This window comes from Scomber scombrus, chromosome 8 (genome assembly GCF_963691925.1).
Source record: "Scomber scombrus chromosome 8, fScoSco1.1, whole genome shotgun sequence".
In the NCBI taxonomy this organism is placed as follows: Eukaryota; Metazoa; Chordata; class Actinopteri; order Scombriformes; family Scombridae; genus Scomber; species Scomber scombrus.
Window position 1 is genome coordinate 29,606,467 of NC_084977.1, and position 24,587 is coordinate 29,631,053.

Here is a 24,587-nt window from a genome sequence, read left to right on the forward strand (position 1 = left end):
GTGTGTTCAGTCACCTTTGTAGGTCTTTCACCCCGTCAGCAAGCAGATCGCTCAGCAGACCCTGTGTTCCCACCCTCTCATCTCATACATGATAATGTGACTGCTCTATTAGAGGGTCAATAAGTGGGTCTTTTTCCCCCGTAGTCTAGAGTAAATAAACCTCCCAGCCGGACGTACCTTTCATCCCCACAGCTCACGACTTGTGGGCTCACAGCTCGAATGGGCCCAGGCCACCATCCACCCCCCCACCACCCCCTCAAAAAAAAAAAAACTTCATGCGTCAAACACACAGCACCAATCAGCCAATCATGAAACAGTCTTGTGGAATGTCAGCTTCACGATAAGTCAGATTGGTGAGTGAAAAATGTGAAATATTCCTCCGCTTGGTCTCATGCTGTTTTTCTGTCAGGGATTTTGTTTGGGGGTGGGGTTTTTGTTTTGATTAGTCGAGCTTGACTTGGGGTTTTTTCTTTTTCTTTTTTTTTCTTTTTCTTTTTTCGTCGGCACATCCGAGGCCACCCACGAAGCCGGTGAGCTGTGCAAAGGTTCCACCGAGCTGTCTTGACTGAGAGATACTTGTCACTTTCTCCTTAGCAGCTCTCTACTCCCTTTTTTCAATATGTGTCAGATACCTTACAGAGCAGGAAGAAAACCAGAGACCGACAGTAAGAGGGAAATGTGGGATCAACATTTATTTTTATAGTATCCCAGTCTCTCATTTTCTCTTGCCTCTTTCACTCTCACTCACTCATTCTCTCTCTCTCTCTGTCTTTCTCGTAGAGGCGAGCGATACTGCAGATACTCTTTTCCAGGAGGTCTTGGGGAGGAAAGACAAGGCCGACTCCACACGCAATGCACTCAACGTCCTGCAACGTTTCAAGTTTCTCTTCAACCTGCCACTCAACATTGAACGTAATATCCAGAAGGTATTAATCACATATGAGTGTACACACGTAATGCACAAAACAACAGAAACACAAACTCGTATGATATAAAATATCAACCACATCGTTAATACGAAATAAATGTAGCTGCTCTTTACAGTTTCAGACCAGCTTCACTCCTGCTTGTAATACTGTTAAAAGTCCTGAGCTGTGTATAGTGAGATATTGGGTCATTAATCAAGAGGAAAACTTTCATTTTTCTTGATTTTCTTGAACATACGACTGTTGCTTTTCATCTTGGTGTTCATGAAACTAATCTCGAGTTCATTTAGCTGTTATAGCAGAACAATCGTCAAACCTAATATCTCCCATTAGAAGCTTAGAATCAGACAAAATATCTGCACACTATTAATAGCCTCCAGCAAATTGAATTGATCAATGTTTCAGTCTAATAGAGATCTTCATCAGGGATTTTCAAAGTCACCATCACAAAGCAGAAGAAGCAATATTTAGACAAGAGTGTACATTCATCACTCAGGTGGATAACGCTGTCCGATATTCACACATAGGGAACAGAGCAACAACTACGAACATCAAGATCAATATTAAACAGGCACACGTTGAGCTAAATATTTATCATAACTCACTTTTAATGTACAACTATTCTTTATATTTGCAGTTGAAAGGCACAGCTATAGGTTGCATCATGGCCCCAAATTATGCTTCCTTACAAGTTGGATACTTTCGATTAAGAGTTTGTGCTTCACATAATCCTTTTTTCATCATATAGGTCTTTGGTGAAGGTTAATCAATTCACATATATTCCTCCTTTGGTCAGCTGCTATAAAATAATGATTGGATTTCACATGTTTTCTAAATGCAAGCAGTCAACATGTTAGATTTATGTTTAATTATGTTTACTCACAAATCAGGTTTTCTTCACAGTCTGATCATCAAAGAACAAGACATATTGGCAGCAGATCTAATAGAGAGAAAAACCCAGCAGACAAGAACACAAGTATTACATGGCAAGAGTTTCCATCCCACCTCTCTCAAAATAAAGCCTTTCCAAACAGGCAATTTAATAGAATACGCCACATTTGTAGCTTAGATGAGTCTTACGATAAACATAGTGGTGACATGGTGGAAAGATTTAGGGGATAAGCGGTATGAGAAAAGCTGGATCTAAATAGCTGTAGAGAGATTTAAGAATGCCAGCCAAAGTGAATATCTCAACAAGAGGAGGAATTCAAGAAATATTCTCCTTTGGGAAAATCATTTTTAAAGAGACTGTCCAGCAACATTGGCACAGTTTGAAATCTGATCCTAATCTTAAATCTTTAGAGAATTCACCACATATTGTTTACAACGATGGTCCAAACATTCGTCATGTCACAGTCAAGGGTCGACGTTCCACCAGAACGACTTACTCGCATCTTATTGGCCGTTACAAGTGGGCACAGTCTGACAATGTCACTCATTGACTCATCCAACATTTCGGTTAAAAAAAAAATAAAAAAAATCAATATCAAGGAAGAATGTCATCTACATGATCAAATGTCCCTGTGGCTTGGCTTGTATAGGAAAAACAATGTACTGTCTCAAGACCCATATTTCAGAGCATAGAAGTAGGATATGTACAAACAATCAAACGAACCTTGTGGCTGTGCATTTCAACTCATTCAAACGCAACCTATCCGCAGAAATATACTGTGACTGAACACATGAAAACCCCCAGAAAAGGAGGAAACATCAACAATGTCCCTTTGAAAAGAAAAAGCGTTCTATATTTTCAGCCTTTGATTCAACATCATCAAAAGCTTAAATATTAGATTTGGACTTTAAACCTTTTTTGTAAGCAATTATAGTTATAGTTTTTAAACATGATTTTCTCTCCCAAAAGTTTATTGGTCAGTGATAAATAAGGGTTGGCAAGATGAGCAATTCAAAAATATCTTTAAAAATAGTTTTAAAGCAGCATCAGGTTTGTTAAAATTTATATTTTGTATTTTTGTTGGTTTTATATCATTTGAAATGACATTTGGACCATTTTGTTTTTTAACCAGCAGTAAGACTGAATGCTCCTGAAAATGTCAAATGGTGTAACCACAAAAGAAGGATGAATATTAAATATTCTATCACCTACAGTGTATTTAAATGGACTTATACTAATAATTACTTTTTCCTGTTTCCTGACATGATTCCCCAAATTAAATGTAATATTTAGAACAATTGTATTCCATTACCTTTATTTAATATAAAAAGTTATAATGTAAGATCATGCCAAACTAGTTGATATGATGTTTTATTGAGAATTTACTGTTTTTAAGCAAGTTGAATTATTTGGTACAAAGTTTTTATGGTTACACCACTTAGACATTTTTACCATAATCCTCTAATATATTCTCTCAAAATGGATTAAAAGCAGAAATTTGATGCTGAGTCCACAAAAAAAGGGATGTGTGCAAGTTATTCATACGTTTATTTTCACATTTTAACCCTTTAAATTTGACTAAACCACATCTACACAAAAACCCATCATTGACCCATATATCAGTTAATACAGCCTTCTTTACATTCCTTTGTTGTCGTTCCTGTTGTAGGTATCAATACAAACTCTGGCTAATTATTAGACTGAACAGTTTATTTGTTTTAAGGCACAGCTGGTGTACCTGTCTACCAGCGGGTGGAGCTAGAGAGGCTTAAATACACAGTGTGTGTCATGATTGATAAATCTGTTTGCGCTGTCATTATTACTGAACTGACTTTTCTTTCCAGGGAGATTATGATGTGGTGATCAATGACTACGAGAAAGCTAAATCTCTTTTCGGCAATACTGAGGTCCCGGTTTTCAAAAAAGGTAACAAAAAAGTTTTTAAAAAAAACAACTTAAATATCACTTTATTTACACTTTGATTATTGAGTAACAATGTCTTCCTGCTCTGTGTAGTGTACGCTGAGGTTGAGACGAGGATCAGGGCTCTTAGGAGTCTTTTATTGGAGAAGCTGCTGGAGACTCCATCAACACTGCACGACCAGAAGAGATACATCAGGTAACTTTACATGCTTTCTTTTATATAATACGGTCATAGCTATCTTATACTATTTTTTTTATTTCTCCCAAGTCATCATGGTGTAGCTGATACTCTCTCATCGAACGTTTTGACATATACTGGACCTGCCTCCTTGAAGGTGGAAATGGTCCTCAGTAATAGTTGATTTTGGGTGAGAGCCATCAGGTTCGCTGGAGGCTGCCGTAATAGGCTGACTGTTAATAATGGCCTCAGCTTCACAAAGAACTATTTGAAGGCTCTCTTCGTCTGGACTCGACTTCGGGTGGCATTGTAGATTTTAAACATCCACTTAAAGGCCTCGTTAAAGCAAAGTGTCCTCTATTTTGGAGGTGTTCCACTCTTTGATAGCTTTCTTAAGCTCTCACTCTTCCCCAATATAGTCAGTCCCGTTATCAAAACTCAGCTCAACAACCTGACCTCTTCTTGCAAAAAAAAAATTGGCAAACAGCACCGATGAAGGAGTCAGTGTCTGAGGATGCCATTACTTCTAAATGGAAAGCTGAAATGGCTAAGTATGTGAGGATGACGCAGTAGCTCTTCCACGCTGGACTTTGAAACTACCAAAATAGTCCACTCCAGTTCTAGTGAAGGGTGAATCATTTGATAAGACTCTGTTCAATCAGAGGGTATGACACACTTCCCATGAATTGGAGGTCTTCTTTGGAAATCTCCAGCTGTTTCTTGTCTATCTTCAGAGACTGCTGGTTGCACAGTTCATGCAGCTTGGACATAGATATTCTACTTGACATAACATATGCTACGCCATCTCTTGTTGCTTTGCAGCTGCCCTCCCTTAATGGTCCTTTTCACTGTCCATCTAAGGATAGTTCATAGTTTGGCACATTAGTCCCAATCAGCAGACCTATTTCTGTGTTGATATGAGGGATTCACACTCACTCCAGATGATCGTCTTCTTTGCAGCTCTATAAAGTTGCAGCTTTCTACACTACTCACCTCTATCATATGTTGACAACTCTGCATTAACTCTCAGAGCTGTCCGCTGTTGTAAAGCTCCATATAGTAGAGCCGATCCTTGCCGCTCTGTTTTACCCTCCACACCATGTTCGAGCGCTCAAAGGATCTCCTTTGAAGACGGGAATGTTTTGATGTGGTACGGTGGGAAGTCTTTGTTGCTTTCCCAGGAATTCTGTAATATCACTTTGATGTTGCGTTGAACAATGTCTCTGGACTCGCTGAACTTTCGGATTGAGGAAAACTGTTAATTAAAGAACCACGTTTACCTACATCACCTGCAGCTGAGTGGTTTGGCTCAGCAGTTTTATTCATGTATAGCATTGGATCGTGTTCATTACTTGCAGCATTGAAGCCACTCGATCCTCTCTAGACTTACCAAATGAGAGACGCCCTCTATGACCATGACTTTCCTTCTTACCACAGCGGGCAGATTCTCATGTGACTCAGACTATTCATCATCTTTTTGTGAAGCTTTTGATCCCTCAAAATTATGCAAAACCTCGAGTTTAGCATCCATAGCAACTGAATCTCCAGCGCTTTCCTTTCCTGTCTCAAGTCTAGCTTCTCGCTCCCTCAAAGATTGTCTTTTCTTCAGAGTTGCTAAGTGGAGCCTTTTCCAATTTTACCTTTCTAGTGTGTAGAACAAGCAGAAGATGCTGAAGAGCGACCCGAGCTTGCCTTGGACTCTTTGGACTTCCTAGATGCTGTTAATTATATGCTATCTGACTTTCCTTGCTTCCTCCATATGTCTGTGAACATCTCTCATCAACTTGCCCAATGAAGTCGCTGAATAAAATTGGTTCAAACTAATACCGCTGATTATTCTTCATGTCTTTTTCTGACATAATCTGCTGAAAATAGCCTTTTTAAATGAGATATTAAGCTAATAAAACTCTAAAGATCTGATTGAACTCAACAGCCAACTTTGTCTTCACCACCTCCAAATTACCATCATAATCCATCAAATGAAGCATCTCATTCTTTTTCACTATGAATTGATCCAATTTAGCCTATTTTCTTCTGTAATGTATCCTCCATAGCTTTGGTTGTATGTTTCACTAGCTGTTTTTACATTGCTGTTGAATCTTTATCCTCCATACGTACAGCAAAGTGCACCAATGTCTCTCACAGTCACACACACAAAGAATAGCTGTTTGATTCTAATTAGCATAACTATAAGCTGCAAATATGTCAGTTTTCAGTCCTCAGTCAGTCAGTTTCTTTATCCACCAGTACAGAGTCTTTCATGCACTAACCTGAGCTGCTAGAAACGGATGTTTATTTCCACAAAGTCTTTAGTGGTATTCCAAATCCAGAGGCTCTATTTGACGTTTCCAATCCAACAACATATCCCATAAGGAGCAGGTTGTCATACTGTTTACTGCTAAAAATGCAACCTAGCTGGTAATCACAGTCTATAAAGGTCCAACTGATGTAATTTTACAAACAACTTTTATTCCACCTATCACAAGCAGATCAAATCCACAGAATTTTCTTTCCTGGTTAATCTAATCATGGTATTAAACTGTGTGACTCCGGCTAGTCTAGCCTTTGCTTGATTCTTTAGTTCAACAGTTTAAATAAGGTAAATGAGCGAGGGTGCAGTCTCTTAAAGTAACAGTACACAGTCACCAAAAAATGAATGAAATAGCCTCATTTAGATATAAAATATTAAACTTTAAGCCACTTTTAATATTCTAAAATTCCAAAGCTTTAATGTTTTACACATCACACAATCTCTACACATCACATACAAACAGTCTCGACATGTATCTTGTACTTTGGTTTTATTTGTCTGCGTCATCACTGCCCAAAAAACTCCACTTTCTTCTAAGTCTCACGTTTCTGTGACTGTTCTCTAATTTTCTCAGCTTTCTTTTGACCCACTCTCTTCTTTCTGTTTCTATTTTTCTCTCTGCCTCTGACTTTCTTTCCATCTCTTTTCCCCTTTATCCATCTGTCCATTCATACTTGTGGTCTGTCTCAATTTATTATTGTTAAGACCAACCTGTCAGGATCACAGAGACCAGCTCTCAACCACATGGCAACATCTTTAATCCTGCTGTCATCCTGTTTACTCTTCACGTGGATGGTGGGAGCTCTCTGTGTGTATATATATGTATGTGTTTTGTGCTTGAGAGTCTTGCTCAAAGTTTTGAAAGATGCCACCTCATGAGAAACAAACAAGCGGCGGGTTCATACGATGACAGTAGAGGGAGCCAGGCCGCAGGCCAGAGAGTGAGTCATCTCAGATCCCGCAGGTCACTGAGCGATTCTCAGGAAACTCCCAGGAACTTCTGGGAGAAGAAGCTGCGATGATGGATAAGAGAGTGTTCGCAGAGTTTAGGGGAAGATGGTCCTCTATGCACATTTATGCATATTTTGGCATTTTTGGCATCAATTTATTATCTATTATATACACATACAATTTGTGATCAGCTAAAATCTTCCAATAATAATGGCACAACCAGTGTTTGGACAGATTCTTTGTCTTTTTTGCCGCTCTCACTCGGGGGCATTTTCTAATTCTGCAGAAGTGGCTTGAAAGTATATTAATATGAATATTTGCGCTTTTTTTGTGCTTAACTTGAAATATCATGTTTCTGCATCTCTGGTGCTAATATGATGTTAATATTTTTGTAGTTTTATTTCCTAAAGGCTCTTTATCCACAAACAAGAGTTTCCAGTTTCTCTTTCTGATTAGACCTCTGCTCAGGTTGATTTTGGGTGGAGCTAAATTGATGAAATGACACGATGTCACCAGTTTCCACTTACTATTAAAAATCATGAAGGTTAGTTACAGGGTTGGGAAGAACTTAAGTATTTGTACTTCGTTACTGTACTTAAATAGATGATGACTTTTTACTTTTACCCCCTACATTTGAACACAAATATCTGTACTTTCTACTCCTTACATCGTCGAAACAGGCTCGTTACTTGTTTCAATCTCAGCGACATTATAACAAGAAGACATGACGTGCACATAAGTACAACAGCGTATAAGGGCCATATATATGTAGGGTTGGGTACGGAGGTCGGTACTTTTAGTAGTAGTTCATTTTCCTGATTATGTGTGTTTGATGTTTTCTGAAGCACAAACGATTTCTGAGCATTTTATACCTCCGACCGCCGCTGTGGTCATACAGAAAGCAGTTGCGTTATCACACATTATTATCGGCTGTGGTAAGCTTTTCCATTTCGTGGGGGAGTTTTTAGATGCGCTCTATGATTCGTGCGTCTGTTATATTTTCCATCTGTTATTGTTTCCATTCGATATTGCATTATTATAAGTAGGACCAATCAGATGAGAGACGCTCTCTAACAGTACGAACACCGGCAGCTACTGACCTTACAGAGCATCACCATCTCCAGATGCAGGTTGATTATAGCAAAGCATTACCAAACTACACAACAACACAAATGGTAGGATACACAAACATGTGTAGACTCGTCTCTGAAAACAAAAATATTTATTTGGAAACGAAAATATTTCTACAAAGTAAATATCTATCACACGTCAATAGCTGCACATTCACATGCACTCAGTCCCGTTCTACTCCTTCAAAATAAAACCACCACATCTTCACTGTGTGAATGCTTAACTGGAAGAAAGATGAATTGACTCTAAGCAGAGAATTAACTAAATACAAAAAATACACTTATTATCTAAGCCCAGGATCACCATATCATCCTGAGCATCCGTACTTTGAAAAGACATTGTGAGAAAATAATATTGTGATGTCAGAGAATATCCAAGTTTATTTCCCGTAAATTTGAAGGAGGAGAACGAAAGGGAGTGTATGTTGATGCGCAGCGATTGACGTGTGATCAGAAAAGTGAAGAGTAATAAATGTGTGTCCATCCTATTCAAGCAATAAGTATCTCCTTATTGCAAAACCAAACTGAAAAGTAAAATTTGATCATTTCTTCCACGGCAGACATAATGCACGACAAGTAACATCTCTCTAGTGTTGTAAAGTGAGATGATGTCACTGCTGGAGGGTCACTACATATATGTTTGTGTGCTTTGGATGCAGGAGACCTTTGTTGCCTTCGAATTAACCGAATTAATCTTTAATCGATAAAGATTTCTGAGGTCCTTGATTTGAATTACGCGCCTCTACACTAAACACTAACTGGGACAATCAAGGATTTGTGCCTTTTTATTTTTAAGAAAGCAATGTGTGTGATTTCCTTTGATTTTCCGATTTAATGTTCATTTATCACACCTTTTGTGTCTGTGCATACAGGTACCTCTCTGACCTGCATGCCCCAGGCGACCCAGCATGGCAGTGCATCTACGCTCAGCACAAGTGGATTCTGCAGCTCATGCAAAACTGCAGAGATGAGTTCATCAGTGGCCAGAGAGGTGAGTAATGCACACAAGTGCACACATGTCCGAGTCGACTCCCGTTACAAACGAAGTGAAAAGCCCCTATTTAGTATTTCCAATCAGGCGGCTGGTGGATGTCATGTGAGTCTGAAGGTAGCTGAGGGAAGAGAAAGCCAGCTGCAGCTTCGTCGTACCAGCTCTCTGCCTGCATTTCCCTCTCCGTCACCGCCCTCCCCTGCCTGTTCTGCTCAAGGCCCACATGTTTATTTTTTCATGAATGTATGAATAAGATGAAAGTGAGGGAGCATTGGCTTTGGATTTGGGTTTCATGGCTTGACATGTTACTACACACACATTCACACACATGTACATACACACACATATACACACAATCTCTCTCTTTCTCATTCACACACAGCTTCACAGATGGATTGAAACAATTAACCCCAATTAAGCCGTTCCTCTGTTAAATCAGCCAGCAGAAAAATGTGGATGTGAAACCGTCCGCTCAGGAAGAACAGCGATTCGCCAAACACACTTACACACACACACACACACACACACACACAAACACACACAAACACACACAAACACACACACTCCTGCTCTCATACTTACACAAAGGCACCCACACAAATGCATTGTGAGTGGGTGGCTGCCTCACATAGTGCAGCTGGAACATAAACATGTCTAATGCTAAGGGTAACAGTGGTTTCCGGGGCTCAGGCTTGATGGATCTGGGGGTTGGTTTGCTCCCTGCCTCTCCCCAGTTAAATATCATCTGATTATCATGTCAGGGATGGCCCTCTTTTTCAGTCCACATGTGCATTCCTCAGCAGAGCAACATGTGGCAGGGAGCGAATCTGAGATTGCATGCAAATCACATGCAACCCAACTATTCAGAAAATTGCTGGTTTGCAGAAAAAAAAAATTCCCACTCAGACACACACACATGCACAGAGACACACACGACACACAGTTATGCCCAAATCGCTGTACTGTTCACACTACACTGCGTTCTGTCGTGTAATTGGGAGTCTTGAAGTCGTTATGGGTTGCACACTACATGACTGATATGCGACAGCGTGTCACACATTACAAGATCTTTTACCAGGAGGAATCCCCGACGAGTCTGTCTGGTTCCCAAACTATGTTTTGTCACGAAGACACACGAAATAAAGTCTGTTGATTTTGTAGAGAAAAACAAGGAACAAAAAGAATATGAGTCAGAGAAGGGAGCGAGATACACGGGCAGCGAGGATTGAGTTAGAGGTGAATTAATGTTTTTACAGTGGAAACATAGGTATCTGACTCTGATAGAAACTATATTATTACAATACAAATAGATGCATGATTAGACTTGGTTCAGGGAGCTGCTGTCATCACCTTGTGTGTACCTCACCTTTGTGTCCCGCGCTCTCATTGGCTGTTAGTCGTTACATGGCTTTCCCCCCCCCCCGATAGGACCAGATATTTAGCCTGCTTGACATCTTTTGGGCATTTGCAACGCATCAGCAAAGCACATCTTTTAACACTTCACAAATAGAGATCAAGCGCTGTTTTCTGTGAGTGCCGTGCCAACGCCGTTTATGCCTCTGATCTGGGGGCTTTTCGACGGTGATCTCCAAAAAAACAAATGTTGCCGAGTGTTAAAATCTGGGCGAAAATTGTTTAATGTGAACTCGGCCTGAGTTTATTCACGTATCAACAACTATATGAGATATATAAATTAAAAGTTACAAACTTATATAAATACAACAAGCCCTTATACCCTAAAGACAAAACAGGCTGTTTGTCACTGTCTCCCAAAATGTGACTTTCCAAACAAGACATATTTTTTTTCTTTTCTAATCCGTCAGTTTTTTATGGTGAGACAAGGAGTTTTATACAGTTGAGAGCTTCTAGGTGACACATAGTACACAAATTATGGACTCCAGTTTCAAGAAGTGCTTTGTAACTCTGCTCTGATTTTGACTCGCATCAGTAGGAATAATATTATACTACAGTATCTCCAACTGTGCTACTAAGAGAGGACAGTCATTATTCACACAGCCACATAAACTCACTTATCAGGAACAAAAAAGGGAAAATAAAATCTTTTGAAACCTGCAATTATGCCTCAACTTTTACATCCATGTTCACATTAACCAGCTGCTTTTTTAACCTCCCTGCTTTTCGGCATCATATACCATATACACTACTTTCTATATATAGTATGTAGCTGCCACCACTTATCACTCAGCAGGGCTGTTAACCCCAAACTGTAGGGCCCCAAACCCTCTGGGGCACATGTTCATCAAGTGGCACTTCATTTCTGGTCATTAAATGAACTGCAAATTTGTTCTTTAATACTCTTTGAGCCCCAAAATCTCATTAAACTGACATTGAACTGATATGAAAGAGGGCTTCAGAGCAATACCTCCATTGATATCTAATATATATAAGGACTTATCTTCTAGAGGGGCCAGGACTTAAAGTTTTAAGTCCTCAATTGCTGGGTTTACTCAATATAATTCTGCTAAATGAAATAACCACAAACTACTGATAACTAATACAAACACAATACATAGATAGAGAGATAATGGGAGGTCAGAGTGGTCCCACATCTTATTTTCGAGGTTTATTCAGCTCTGTTGATCATTGTTATTGTGTTAAAGTGTGTGAACCATGTGCATCTTTATTCACTAAAAATAAAATATGGACCATTAGATCACTGGATCATTAGAACAGTTCTCCATAGAGCCACTAGTGGTCACAAGCTCCACTTTATACATATATGTGTGTTTTGTATGCACGTTGTGATTTTGTATCAGTGAAAGGTTTCTATAAAAATAAACTTTACTTACTTACTAAATGAACACCATCATGTCTCTGGTGAGGACAGATGTCATTATATAAATTTACAGAAGCAAACACCTATAAAGAAACAAGCATATAATCCTTCTTGTTTATCTGTCTTTTTCTGCTCTTGCTCTTCGCCGCAAACAGCTGTCTCCTGTCCCCTCTCCGCTGTCACACACACACACACACACACACTCACACACACACACACACACACACACACACACACACCTGGTAGCTATTTAACATCCTCGGTCTTCGCTGCTCACCTCTCGCACAAGCATGAAACCCCTGCCTCGTGACACATCCCTCCACCCAGGCAGCCCCTTGAACAGCCACTATCATAAAACCACATCCACTACATTCCCCTAACCCCCCCCCCCCCCCCCCCCCCCCCCCCCCCCCCACCCTTAACCCTCCTCTCATTTAGCCCCTCACCGATACCTCACAGCCGCCCCTCTTTGCTCGCTAGGCCTCCTCTTCCTCCTCATATCACATTCACCAGCTCGCTGTATTCATAAACCATCTTTTATGCTCTTGTCAGCGCAACACGTGGCAGGGATTATTCCTCTATGATTGGTCGGTTGTGTCTGCAAGTGCCTGATGTCATTTTCGCTGTCTCCCATAACACTATGCTGTGTTCACATCCAGAATATGAGGCCAGAGGCCGTTCTAGTATAGTTTTGATTCCCTTAATTACCCTATAAATTGCCTTAAATGTGAAATAGACCCATCCATCTTTGTTGGAACAAAAAGCCCAAAGCTGGAGTTTTCTTGTGAGGAAACATAGCAGCGCAAGTTGCTTCCGTATGTCTAAACCGTGGTGCTGCAATCTGACTCTGCCCCATTCAATTATAAACTGCAGTACTCTTATATCCTGAACAGCGCGTCTTCTGCCAATGTCAATACAATTAGCAGGAAATTTTTGCCCGTAGGAAAATAGGGTTTTTTTTTTTCTTTTTGTCAGTGAACAATTAGAGGAACTCTCGTGTTCATGCGTTTTGACGAGGAAACATGCGGTTGTTATTCTAGGCAGAGTCTGCACCGCTCTAGAAGAAACGTGTTAATTATTACTTTTTTCTAATAAGCCTGTTCTATTAATCAGATGGGTGCGTCGCATGTATACAGGTGTTTGGCAGTAGATGCTTTAATGATCATTGATTTTATACAACTCAAAATTAATGAATGTATCTGTTTATATTGAAAAAGGCAAACACTATTTTTTAATTTACCATTTCTTGCCATTTTTTTGCTAATTTTTCATATTTTCTTAGCTTTTACAGTCTCAAAGAACCTTGTTTATCATAAGCTATGATGGCTGTAGGAAACATTACAATTTTACAACAACTCTGGACATTTTTTGGGATAAAAATTAGAGACGAATAATGTTATTCTGTGATTGTGTAGCGTGGGAAATATACTTAATTTAAACAGGAATCCATAAGGTGTGTATGTGACCACTTTAGACAAAAAGCAGACGTGTGTGTGGTCGGGGTCAGTGACCTCTTGGGGAACAGGAACTCATCTGACCTGCAGAGACGCATCAAACCTGATGAGGAAGTGAGCAAGAGATGTGTCGGTGTCTCCAACACACACAAACACACACACCTACACCTACACACACACACACACAGAGAGAGAGCTTCCTATATTTTAACCTTTCAACATTTTGGCAAGAAAACAACGTAGAAGTGTAATGAATATTTTTAACGCACAATAATAGCCCCTGCGTACATGAGCACTCACACCTAAACTGCCCCACACACACACACACACACACACATGCACTTGCGCATTCTGAGGACGCCAGGGGTTCACCCAACACCTGGATCAACAGCAGCTCTCATCCCTGTAAAAAGAGAGGAAAACATCACAGAGAAAGACTCCATGTGGGCTGTGTGTGTGTGTGTGTGCGTGTGTGTGTGTGTGTGTGTCTGTGTGTGCGTGAGTGTGTGTGTTTACAGATAATCTGACTCAATTTAGTATTTCCTTACATTTTCTAGACTGGATGGCTGTGTTGTGTGCACGGCCAACCTAGACCGCATTTGCTCCTCTTGCTTTTTGGGGATTTCTCAATACTTGCTTACACACTACATTCAGTCTGTGACTCACCAGAACACTTTTTCTTTGTGTGTGTCAGAGACATGTTTTGGAAATGTGGCCATCCATCTCCATTCGTTTAGACAAACTACATGTAGGCGTGTTGCAGCGTTGCACGAACTTGTCTTTTTTTTTTCTTTTTTTTTTTAAGTTTCAGTTTTCTTTGTAGTAAGTTCGATCCCCCTCTCTGCACTGCAGCATGTTTCACTTTCGGTCCTGTTTCGTCAACTTTCACCGCTTCTATTATCCTTTAAGTTTATCTCATATTCATAATGCTAAACTTATCTCACCATGCCGAGATAGTGAGTGTGTGGTTGCAGAAAGGGGACGTTGTCTGTTTCGTCGCTGCAAGCACAGCTCACCGTTGCCATCTAGTGGTGCTCTGCCGCGTGTCAAAGGATTACACATAACTGAGCCCAGTGTGGCCAAAGTACTGTAAACCCACTTCACCCCAGCTCTTCACAAAGCCCACAGATCTGTTTCCTCACCCTGGAAACAACGGGACATTCTCTCAGCTGCGGGCCGGGGCAGAGACGGATCAGAACACAAATAAAGAAAGGCCGAGAGGGCCGAGGGAGGATTGTTTGGTGTGAAAGCCCGCTGAGCTTATTGAGGAATGTGGAATTATGAAAATGGCTTATTTGATTATTTGATATCTGAAGTATGTGTTTCTTTTCATTTCTCATCTCTCGCCCCTCTCCCCTCACCCTCACCTTCCCCTCTTCTCTCCTCTCTCTCTCTCTCTCCCCTCTTCTCCTCTTTTCGTTATGTGTGTCAGTGGGTGTCGGAGCTCTGGATCCGGAGGGGGATACCCGTCCGTCGGCCCTGGGCAGGCTCAGCCACACTGCGTCTCTGAAGAGAGGGGGCAGCCTGCGAACGCCAAGACCCAGCAGTGAGTATCACAATCATATCACAGCTCGCCCACGCACACGCACACACACACACACTTACACACACATACACACATGGTGCTTCGGAGGGACTCTGCGTAAGCATTTGTTTGTTTTGCCTTGTGCAGTGTTTAGGGGAATCACATTTTACGAGTCATGCTTAAAGGAATTGCAATATGTCTTCTTACACCAGACTGTACGGTAAAAATTACCAACCAACCAAACAAGAAAGAAAAAAAAACAAGCTGGAGGTTGATGATGTGATACGAATTTCTTTCATTTTTTTCCTGTGATTCTTTGAAGCAGTCTGTGACACATGAGCCGTGTCCAAAATCACACGCTATTTACTGTACAGTGCACTACATTTACCGCCCCCCCCCACTTCATTTTCAGTGTTTGAATGCCGAGTGTGTAAATAAATCTACTATAAAGCTCCCTCAAATCTTCCACAGTGGAACGAACAAAGTGGCATCCACGGCATGTACGCTACTTTCTACTAACCAATCCCACAATGCAATGCTCCACTTTTTAAAGAAAACTGCTGTCACATGACTTCACAGCTGATGGTGACGACACAAAATGACAACGATTAGTTAGTGTCCGAAATCTTGATTTGCTGATAACTAGTGAGTGAATTATTTAGTGTTTATTATATAGGGGAGTAGTGAAAGAGTCATCTAGTCTCCTGTCACATACAGCTCAGTTTGATCTCAAGTGGGCCGGACCAGTAAAACCATTGCATAATAACCTATAAATAATATATAATATTCATAATATGTAATAAAACATCACTATAATAAACCATCTATTTACAAAACTGATGATCAGCCTGGGATGTCTTAAGAAAAGAGTGCAGTTTCAACCATGTCTCAGTCTCACAGAAGCTGCTGAGTGATGCACAATATATGAATGGTTTAAATATGATCACAATATGTATTGAGTGTTTTTCAGATGATTGTATGTATTCATGGTCAGGGCAGGAAAAACCTCTACAGCAGCATTTTACAGTTTAACTTGCTCCTCAAACATGGCATCATACTTGTCAGGCCGATTCTAGCCCGTGGGCCATATGTTTGACACCCTTGCTGTAGATTTTATGTCCCAGTCTGTTTAGATGATTGTGTGTGTGTGTGTGTGTGTGTGTCTTCGTTCCAGTGTGTCGCTTCGAGACTCCGCAGCAGGTGCAGTTTGTGGAGAAGCTGTCGGACGTGGTGATTGGTCAGCTGCCTAACTTCTGGAAGCTTTGGATCTCTTACGTTAACGGGAGTCTTTTTAGCGAGGTAAATCCTGGAGAAGGAGAAAGGAGTAGTTCACCCAAAGCACAAAAACACATTTTCTCTCAGTTTCCTATAACAGCCTCTAGCTATCTTTTGGCTTTATCTGGATATGTTCTGAGATATCTGCCCCTTAAATATCTGCCTCCACCCCAATACATTGAAAGTTCATAGGATTTAATTTTTGGCTCTGAGAATATTTCAAAGTGTTGAAAATAGCAGCAAAAACATCTTTCCAGAAGCAATGTCCATGTTATTCTGGATTATCCACAGAACAAACCTTCAACGGAAATGGAAATGTATTAACCCTCTAGAGGGTTGCGGGTTGACTGGAGCCAATCCCAGCTAAAAGTAGAAAGTAGTAGAACTGGAAAATAGGGTTTTTTTGTCATTTGTGGGGTTACTTTAGTTTAAATTTGGTATCTCATAACGCCCCCTTTTTATAAGAGGAATACAATGTTTTTTCACTGGCACTACATTATAATCAACAATACATTAAGGCACAGGCTATCTCCATATTGTCTTTTAGTTTCTGGACTTTAATTTGATTGAGTTAATGAAAGCCCTGTACTGATATGAAGCCATAAAATCTCTATTCCTGCAGGATTTACTTTAAATGGTGAAATGATGATCCATGACACTGTTTCCATGGTAATATAGTGTTTAGACTTGTGGTTGGTGTTATAATTTAAAGTCTCTGATCTAAATATAAAATCAAAAAAACCTTGATTGATGATATTTTAACGCTGTGTTTCTTCTTTTTTTCTCTGCAGACTGGTGAGAAATCTGGACAGGTGGAAAAATCCAAGAAGAACGCCAGACAGAGACAGAATGACTTCAAAGTATGTGGCATTTACCCAAAAACAATGTTGTATTGAGATTTTTTTGGCTTGCCACAGTTGTTTTTTAAATGTCAGTGAATGCCACATAACCCCTTTTGTTTGTGCGTACTCTGTGTTTTTGCAGAAAATGATCGAGGAATTGACTAATCGGCTGGTTAAGCTGGTTCGGGGAGCCCTTCTCCCCTCCACTCTGTCACAGGGGGAGCTGAACTGTTACGGAGGCTGGGAGAACAAGACGGAGCTCACCGGAGCCTGGCTCACACAAATCATTCACATTGTCAGGTTCTCACACTAATTAATTGTTTTGAATATGAGACACAGATACTGGAGGAATTCTTAACTTCATGCCTGTCATAACATTTAATAACCTCTCTCTCTCTCTCTCTCTCTCTCTCTCTCTCTCTCTCTCTCTCTCTCTCTCTCTCTCTCTCTCTCGCTCTCTCTCACTCACTCACTCACTCACTCACTCACTCACTCACTCACTCACTCACTCACTCCCTCTCCCTCTTTCTCTCTCTCTCTCTCCCTCTCTCCCTTTCTCCCTCTCTCCCTCTCTCTCTCACTCTCTCTCTCTCTCACTGTCCCTCTCCCCCTGTCTCTCTCTCCTCTCTCTCTCTCTCTCACTCACTCACTCACTCACTCACTCACTCACTCACTCTCCCTCTCTCTCTCTCTCTCTCTCACTCACTCACTCACTCACTCACTCTCTCTCTCTCTCTCTCTCTCTCTCTCTCTCTCTCTCTCACTCTCTCTCACTCACTCACTCTCCCTCTCTCCCTCTCTTTCTCTCTCTCTCTCTCCCTCTCTTTCTCTCTCTCTCTATTTCCTCCGATGTCTCACCTCCAGAGGTTGCCACGAGGCGCTGTCCGCCCTCGAGATCCCAAATGATTTGCTGCAGGTGCTCCAGGATCTGCTGCTGGACTTGAGAGTCCAGTGCCTCATCGTGACTCTGCTGCACACTGCAGAAGGTAAAAGAGAGGAGCGAGTTATGTAAGGAAGAGGGAATAACTACAGTTTTATTGCTTTTTTTTTTTGTTTTAACTAAGCTTAATTAAAAAATTCCAAGATTTATAAAGATGAATTTGAACCAACTTTCTGATATCTTGTGTGTTTGTGTTTGTAAAAATCAGAGCAAAATGCAAATAAGCTTCTAATTATATTAGTTCCTCTTAGAAAGTACAAATACCAATTTTATTTGTTTGCATTTGAAGTGTTTTTCTATTTTTACTTCCATATTACATACAAGGTAGCTTTATTTATATAGTGCATTGTAATACTCAGGGGCAACTCAATGTGCTTTCATAAAAACAAACATTTAAGAGAAGCAATTGGAAACATTAAAACATACAAGAAAAAAAGAACCCAGTTATAATAAAAAAAAATAAAACAAAGTACCGAAAAATAGAAAGAGAGAAAGAAAATAAAAAGCTAGACTAAAATAGAGCATAAGATATAAGATTGCAGCATAAAATAATTTGCATTAAAGTCATTAAAAGGACATACTAGTGCAAACGACTGCAAAAAGATTAAAATTTAAAGAGATAAATCATAAGCACATGAAAAAAAAAACACTAAATATGTATCAGCATGAAGTTTTCTCTAAGTGGTCAGTATGTATATATATACTAAAAAGCCCTTGAATGCATCATAGTTACACTCTACTGTCCCTCCAATGCTTTATGAAACTTAAAAACTGATGCTTCACAATAATAACGATATTCCTTTGAACCCCAGATAAGTTGATGCTGCATTCCTCCTCTGATCGTTGGTCAGTCGTTGTCCTCAAATGTCACCTTTAGCACATAGGACTTCCAGGGTAGTAATGGAGAAAGTGTTACGAGACTAAAACCAGACATGCTCGGTTTCACTTGTGGTCATTTTGAGAAGAGTGACTGGTTTTCGCTTAACTCTCCCCCACATTCACATCAAACTGTGGTCACAACAGAATTTTTTTTTTTTTTTTATATCACGTTGTGGTTTTTCCCCTTTTTATAAACAAATTCTGTTTATATTGTTATTGGTGTAATGATCCTGTATGGAAGTGATCAGGATTCATATTCAAAGAGGCTTTTTTTCCTGTTGTATACCAGCTCAGTAAACTGTTGAAAGATTTCAAGTAATTGCCGTTTTTTTTATTCGTGTGTGTTCTGTACTCAGATGTCAAGAGGCTCGCTGAGAAAGAGGACTGGGTTGTAGATAATGAAGGCATCACTAGTCTGGTAAGGATGTATTATTGCATAAAGCAGCACTTCTTATTTCATAATGAGAAATGACAGACATCCTCTTGCAGTCATGATATAAATATTGCCCTCATATTAGCATTTTTCACTTTCACTCTGCAGCTTTCTTTATTATAATAAGGGGGAAATGGCTTTTGATAGATATGGTGTATAATGTCTATATATAACTCATAATGTGCTGAGTTTCTTGCAACATGTTGAAGTTCAAAATTGTATAAATATTTTCTGGAACCAATTTTTTGTCTGTTTTCTTCTCCCGATGTTCGTCTTTGTGTGCAGCCGTCGCAGTTTGAACAGTGCATGATCCAGATGCTGCAGTCCCTCAAAGAACCTCTGGACACCAAACCGGGAGAGATCAATGTGAGATAATCACCTGCGATCATTAAAGCAGAGTTGCTGTATTATAAACGTGATAACAGTTTGGACTCAGATTGATGCTTCGTGTGTTAAGTGCCTGCTCTCTCGTGTCAAATCGTATGTTTTCCATTGACAAGTTAAGTGTTTGCAGGCTTGTTTCTCACATACTGTCAATATCTCACACTCAAACTCTTATTCCTACCATTGCAAAAGGCGCTGCTGTAAATAAAGTATAACTGAACAAAACCAAAGTAATAAAGTCAAATCAAATCAAACTCTCAAAGTACTTGAGGATGTTTTCCCTACAATGGAAACCTGAACATGTTTTGAATCCACATTTTTCTCTGTAGAGAAAAATGAAGGTTCAAGTTCCCACAGATGGAGAATCATGATAAATAATTGTTTGTCTAAAGTTTTGAGAAAAGCAGTCAAATTTCAACCTACATCCTGCAACACTATCAATAACACACACAAAAAAAGACACTGATGCAGTTTGTTGTGTTTCACTCTTTTTTCTGCAGGTGCTGCAGCTGGACCAAGTCCAGGACCAAGCCTCCGAGCTCAGTGTGAGCATCATGAAGGTAAAATCAGTCATCCTGCACCCGACGTGACAAGTTTGGTGTCATTAAAGATGTTTTCAGCAGAACATAAAAAATAGGAAATTAGTAAATTCATAAACTTGAAATCCATCCACAATTTTTTTTTACAATCTTAGCTCCCAATCTGCTCTGTAAGGCCCCTTTAGGCTGCCCCATGCCTGTCTGTCTCACACAATCAGCGACAAATGTGAGAGAAAAGTGATAAAATCTTGGTTTCCAGTCAAGATCAGGTCTGACGTGACCAACGTTTACACAGAATACAACATGAAGCGATGCAGAAAACACATGTGAGCTGGCATAATGATACTAATACACACAAATTCCAGCACAATGACCAAGACTAGATTGCTTCAGTTTATCACAGGTTATGCATCATTTTTCTCTCCATTTGTGTCATAATGCAGCTAACTCACCAAGCATTCATCACAGCTAATTTCTCGAAATTGGCATTTTATAGTCTGACATAGACTGCAACCAAGAATATATTACACCCATGTCAGACACTGTGACACACTGTGAACCTGCAGGACTGCTCTTATCACACAGTGTCGGTGCCGCAAGGAGTGATCATGCAGACAAAACTGAGATAGCTGTCTTTGCAAAAAGAAAGGAAAGGCTGAGAGTTAGCGCTCGTCTCTAGAAACCAAAAAGTCAAAACATAAATAAAAATCCAACTTTAAAAGCCACAGATGAATTATAAGTCTTCTGCTTTCTACTTTATAAAACATAGCATGAATTCAAATGTTCATATCCATGCAGGACTTGACAGGAGAGAAGCTAATCCACATTCTGATTTCTAGCTAGGTTGGATTACTGTAACGGTCTTTCTTCTCAAGAAAAATGAACACATCACATCAGTTCCCAGACGGGCCTCCACTGACTTCCAGAGAATAGTGTTAGAAGTCTCTCTGCCTCTCAGGTCATTTGATAGATGGATGATCTGAGAGTGCCGACTAAACATGAAGAAGCAGTGTTTAGATAGTGTGCACCACAGACCTGGAGCAAATGCAAAAAGCACTTTGCCTTTTGTTTATGAAATGTGCTCCCATACAAATAAACTTGATTCCCCTTGCGTGCCTCGGTGAGTTAGATATGATACATACCTGATATATGTGTGTTTTACACAGGTTTTCATCCACTGCTTGGAGCAGCTGAGCACTAAGAAAGATGGAGATATGAATTCATCTCAGTGAGTATTTGGGTAACTTTTCATGCACTTTAAGTATATATTTTAATTTAAGTGTAGAAAATTGATGTAGAAATGTCTCCTCTGTGTGTGTGTGTGTGTGTGTGTGTGTGTGTGTGTGTGTGTGTGTGTGTGTGTGTGTGTGTGTGTGTGTGTGTGTGTGTGTGTGTGTGTGTGTGTGCAGCAATATTTCAGTGGATTTGTCATCTCCGGATCGTTTTACCAGCATTCAAGAGGGCTTCAGTCCAACATCTGTAAGCTTTTTTTTTTTTTCTTTTCCTTTATTATTTCCTTTAAGCTGTTATTGTTTTAATACACCTGAAATCCCACGTCTAGTGACTGCCAGCGTCACCAAAGCGTGGGCCTTCTCTCTCCTTCACACAACCAGACAAACATGTGTCTCACTCATTCAAACCACGAAATGTTATCAGCCTGTTTCCTGGTTGTGGACCAAAAAAAGGCTAGATACGTCCTCATTTCCTGTAACTTGTTGAAGATGTTAGTGAAGGGGTTTAATGCGGAGGGGAGGATGAGGAGGAGGAGGAGGAAGAAGAGTAGGGCGTATGAGTGCTTCTGGTAAAGGGAAATGGAGCAAGGTGCAGGTGGGGATTCCCCACCCTAAATATGTGTAGCAAGGTTGAACCCGTCAGACTCACACAAAAATGTGCAGCTGACCAGAGAATGGTTTTAAACATGATATTAAAAAGTCTGGTATTTGAGTCGTTGGCATGATAGAAAACAAAGTAGCAGGATATCAGGCTGGCATTACTTAGTAGAGACTCATTTCAGTTCCCATCAGCCTCTAATGTTGGTCGGTACGAACGAGTGTGAAAAACACATTGCTGCTAGCGATGACATCACCTGTGGTTGTCAGAATGTAGGCTAACCATTGTGTCAGCAACGCTGTCACAGTTTGTTTATGAATTTAAACGCAGCAGTGTGTCACAGAGAGGACTTTTTCTTTTTTAAGAAAGTTGACGGCAACTTTTAAAGGATAAGTTTTAAAGGGGGCAAATTAATGGAAGGAGATGACATTATAGTAAAATGAGGACATTTAAGGAAAGGAACGATGTTTTTCCCAGAATGAGGGCATTTAAGGGAAGTGATATTTTTGAGAAGAGGTCAAAGTTCATTAAAATGAGGATCTTTCAATGAAAGTGATGATATTTTAAGAAGGTGAGGACATTTTGGGTTATTGAGGCAGGAGAAGGCGCTTAAAGAAGGAGAAGGCGTTTAAAGAAGGAGAAGGCGTTTAAAGAAGGAGAAGGCGTTTAAAGAAGGAGAAGGCGTTTAAAAAAGTAAGACAGTCAGGACATTTTTGGGAATTGAGGACAACTTTAAAAAAGTGGTAACTTTTTGAAATGTGAGGACATTTTTGAAAAGAGGTGATATTTCATTAAAAAAAGGACTTTTAAGGAAAGTGACAACATTTTGCAATTTGAGGACATTTAAGGAAAGTGATGAGATTTTAAGAAGGTGAGGACATTTTGGGTAATTGAGGCAGGAGAAGACGTTTAAGGAGGGTGAAGACGTAAGAAAGTCAGGACATTTTCAGTAATTCCAGAAACTTTTGCAAGGTGAGGACGCTTTCTGTAACATGAGGACATTTTTGAAAAGAGGTGATATTTCATTAAAATTAGGACTTTTTAGTAAAGTAACAACATTTTGCAAAGTTGGGGTATTTAAGGGAAGAGAAGACGTTTAAGGACGGTGAAGATGTTTTTACAAAGGACATTTTCAGTAATTCAGGACATTTTTGCAAAGTTAGGACATTTTTTGGGAACGGAGGACATCTTTAGAAAGTGGACCAAGACATGTACTTTAATTAAAATGAGGACTTTTAAGGCTTTTAAGGAAAGTAACAACATTTTGCAAAGTTGGGGTATTTTAGGGAAGAGAAGAGGTTTAAGGAAGGTGAAGATGTTTTTAAAAAGTCAGGACATTTTTGCAAGGTGAGGACATTTTTGGGAATTGAGGACTTCTTCAGAAAGCGGTAACTTTTGACAAGTGAGGACGCTTTCTGTAACATGAGGACATTTTTGAAAAGAGGTGATATTTCATTAAAATTAGGACTTTTAAGTAAAGTGACAACATTTTGCAAAGTTGGGGTATTTAAGGGAAGAGAAGACGTTTAAGGACGGTGAAGATGTTTTTACAAAGGACATTTTCAGTAATTCAGGACATTTTTGCAAAGTTAGGACATTTTTTGAGAACGGAGGACATCTTTAGAAAGTGGACCAAGACATGTACTTTAATTAAAATGAGGACTTTTAAGGCTTTTGAGGAAAGTGGCAACATTTTGCAAAGTGGAGGTATTTCAGGGATGAGAAGAGGTTTAAGGAAGGTGAAGACATTTTTAAAAAGTCAGGACATTTTCAGTAATTTAGGACATTTTTAGGAGAATGTGACATTATAGATACTTAGATCTGAATGTTTTTTGCCAAATGGAGTCTTCACATGTATAGATGTATAAACTTCTCCTTGTTTCTGCAGGAGCAACGTCTGCTGATCATCCTCAGTAACTGCCAGTATCTGGAGAGACGCACCTTCTTGAACCTGGCTCATTACTTTGAGAAACACGGACTCACAGGAACCGAGAAGATCACACGGGTCAGTGAAGTGATCAGCGCCACCGTCTCACACACTTAAATCTGCTGCTCAGCTTTCAGATAACTGTCTGATATCTTCACATAAATAAATGAGTCCTCAGGTTTGTTTTAATCTTGTTGCTCATACAGTTGATGAGAAAAGGTTGCGATTAACAACAAAGTTGATGAGAGTTGGTAAAGATCCCGCGCTCTTCTGAGCAGAGATATGACTTATCTTTTTTTTTTTTTTTAAATAAAGGTCATCATTTTGGAAGCAGAGTTCCACATATTCACACAAACATAAAGACACTCACACACTCACACACACTCACACAACTGCACACAATGACTAATGGCTGAATCACAAAGCAAAGAAGAGTTTGGTTGTCTTTCCAGTGAAAGAG

The 24,587-nt window shown here is 39.9% G+C and overlaps 1 protein-coding gene across 1 annotated transcript in view; it reads left to right on the plus strand.

Moving 5' to 3' along the window:
• The window catches only part of exoc2 (exocyst complex component 2), a 63,852-nt gene that overhangs the window by 31,758 nt on the left and 7,507 nt on the right, over positions 1 to 24,587 (plus strand). Inside the window, exons 8-22 of the mRNA XM_062424507.1 lie at positions 781 to 926; positions 3,663 to 3,744; positions 3,835 to 3,937; positions 9,184 to 9,302; positions 14,986 to 15,099; positions 16,253 to 16,377; positions 17,145 to 17,213; positions 17,338 to 17,495; positions 18,060 to 18,181; positions 19,371 to 19,432; positions 19,733 to 19,813; positions 20,332 to 20,391; positions 21,537 to 21,598; positions 21,780 to 21,849; positions 24,089 to 24,205. Of these exons, the coding sequence (XP_062280491.1) occupies positions 781 to 926; positions 3,663 to 3,744; positions 3,835 to 3,937; positions 9,184 to 9,302; positions 14,986 to 15,099; positions 16,253 to 16,377; positions 17,145 to 17,213; positions 17,338 to 17,495; positions 18,060 to 18,181; positions 19,371 to 19,432; positions 19,733 to 19,813; positions 20,332 to 20,391; positions 21,537 to 21,598; positions 21,780 to 21,849; positions 24,089 to 24,205 (1,490 nt within the window). The remainder of the gene's footprint in view (positions 1 to 780; positions 927 to 3,662; positions 3,745 to 3,834; positions 3,938 to 9,183; positions 9,303 to 14,985; positions 15,100 to 16,252; positions 16,378 to 17,144; positions 17,214 to 17,337; positions 17,496 to 18,059; positions 18,182 to 19,370; positions 19,433 to 19,732; positions 19,814 to 20,331; positions 20,392 to 21,536; positions 21,599 to 21,779; positions 21,850 to 24,088; positions 24,206 to 24,587) is intronic.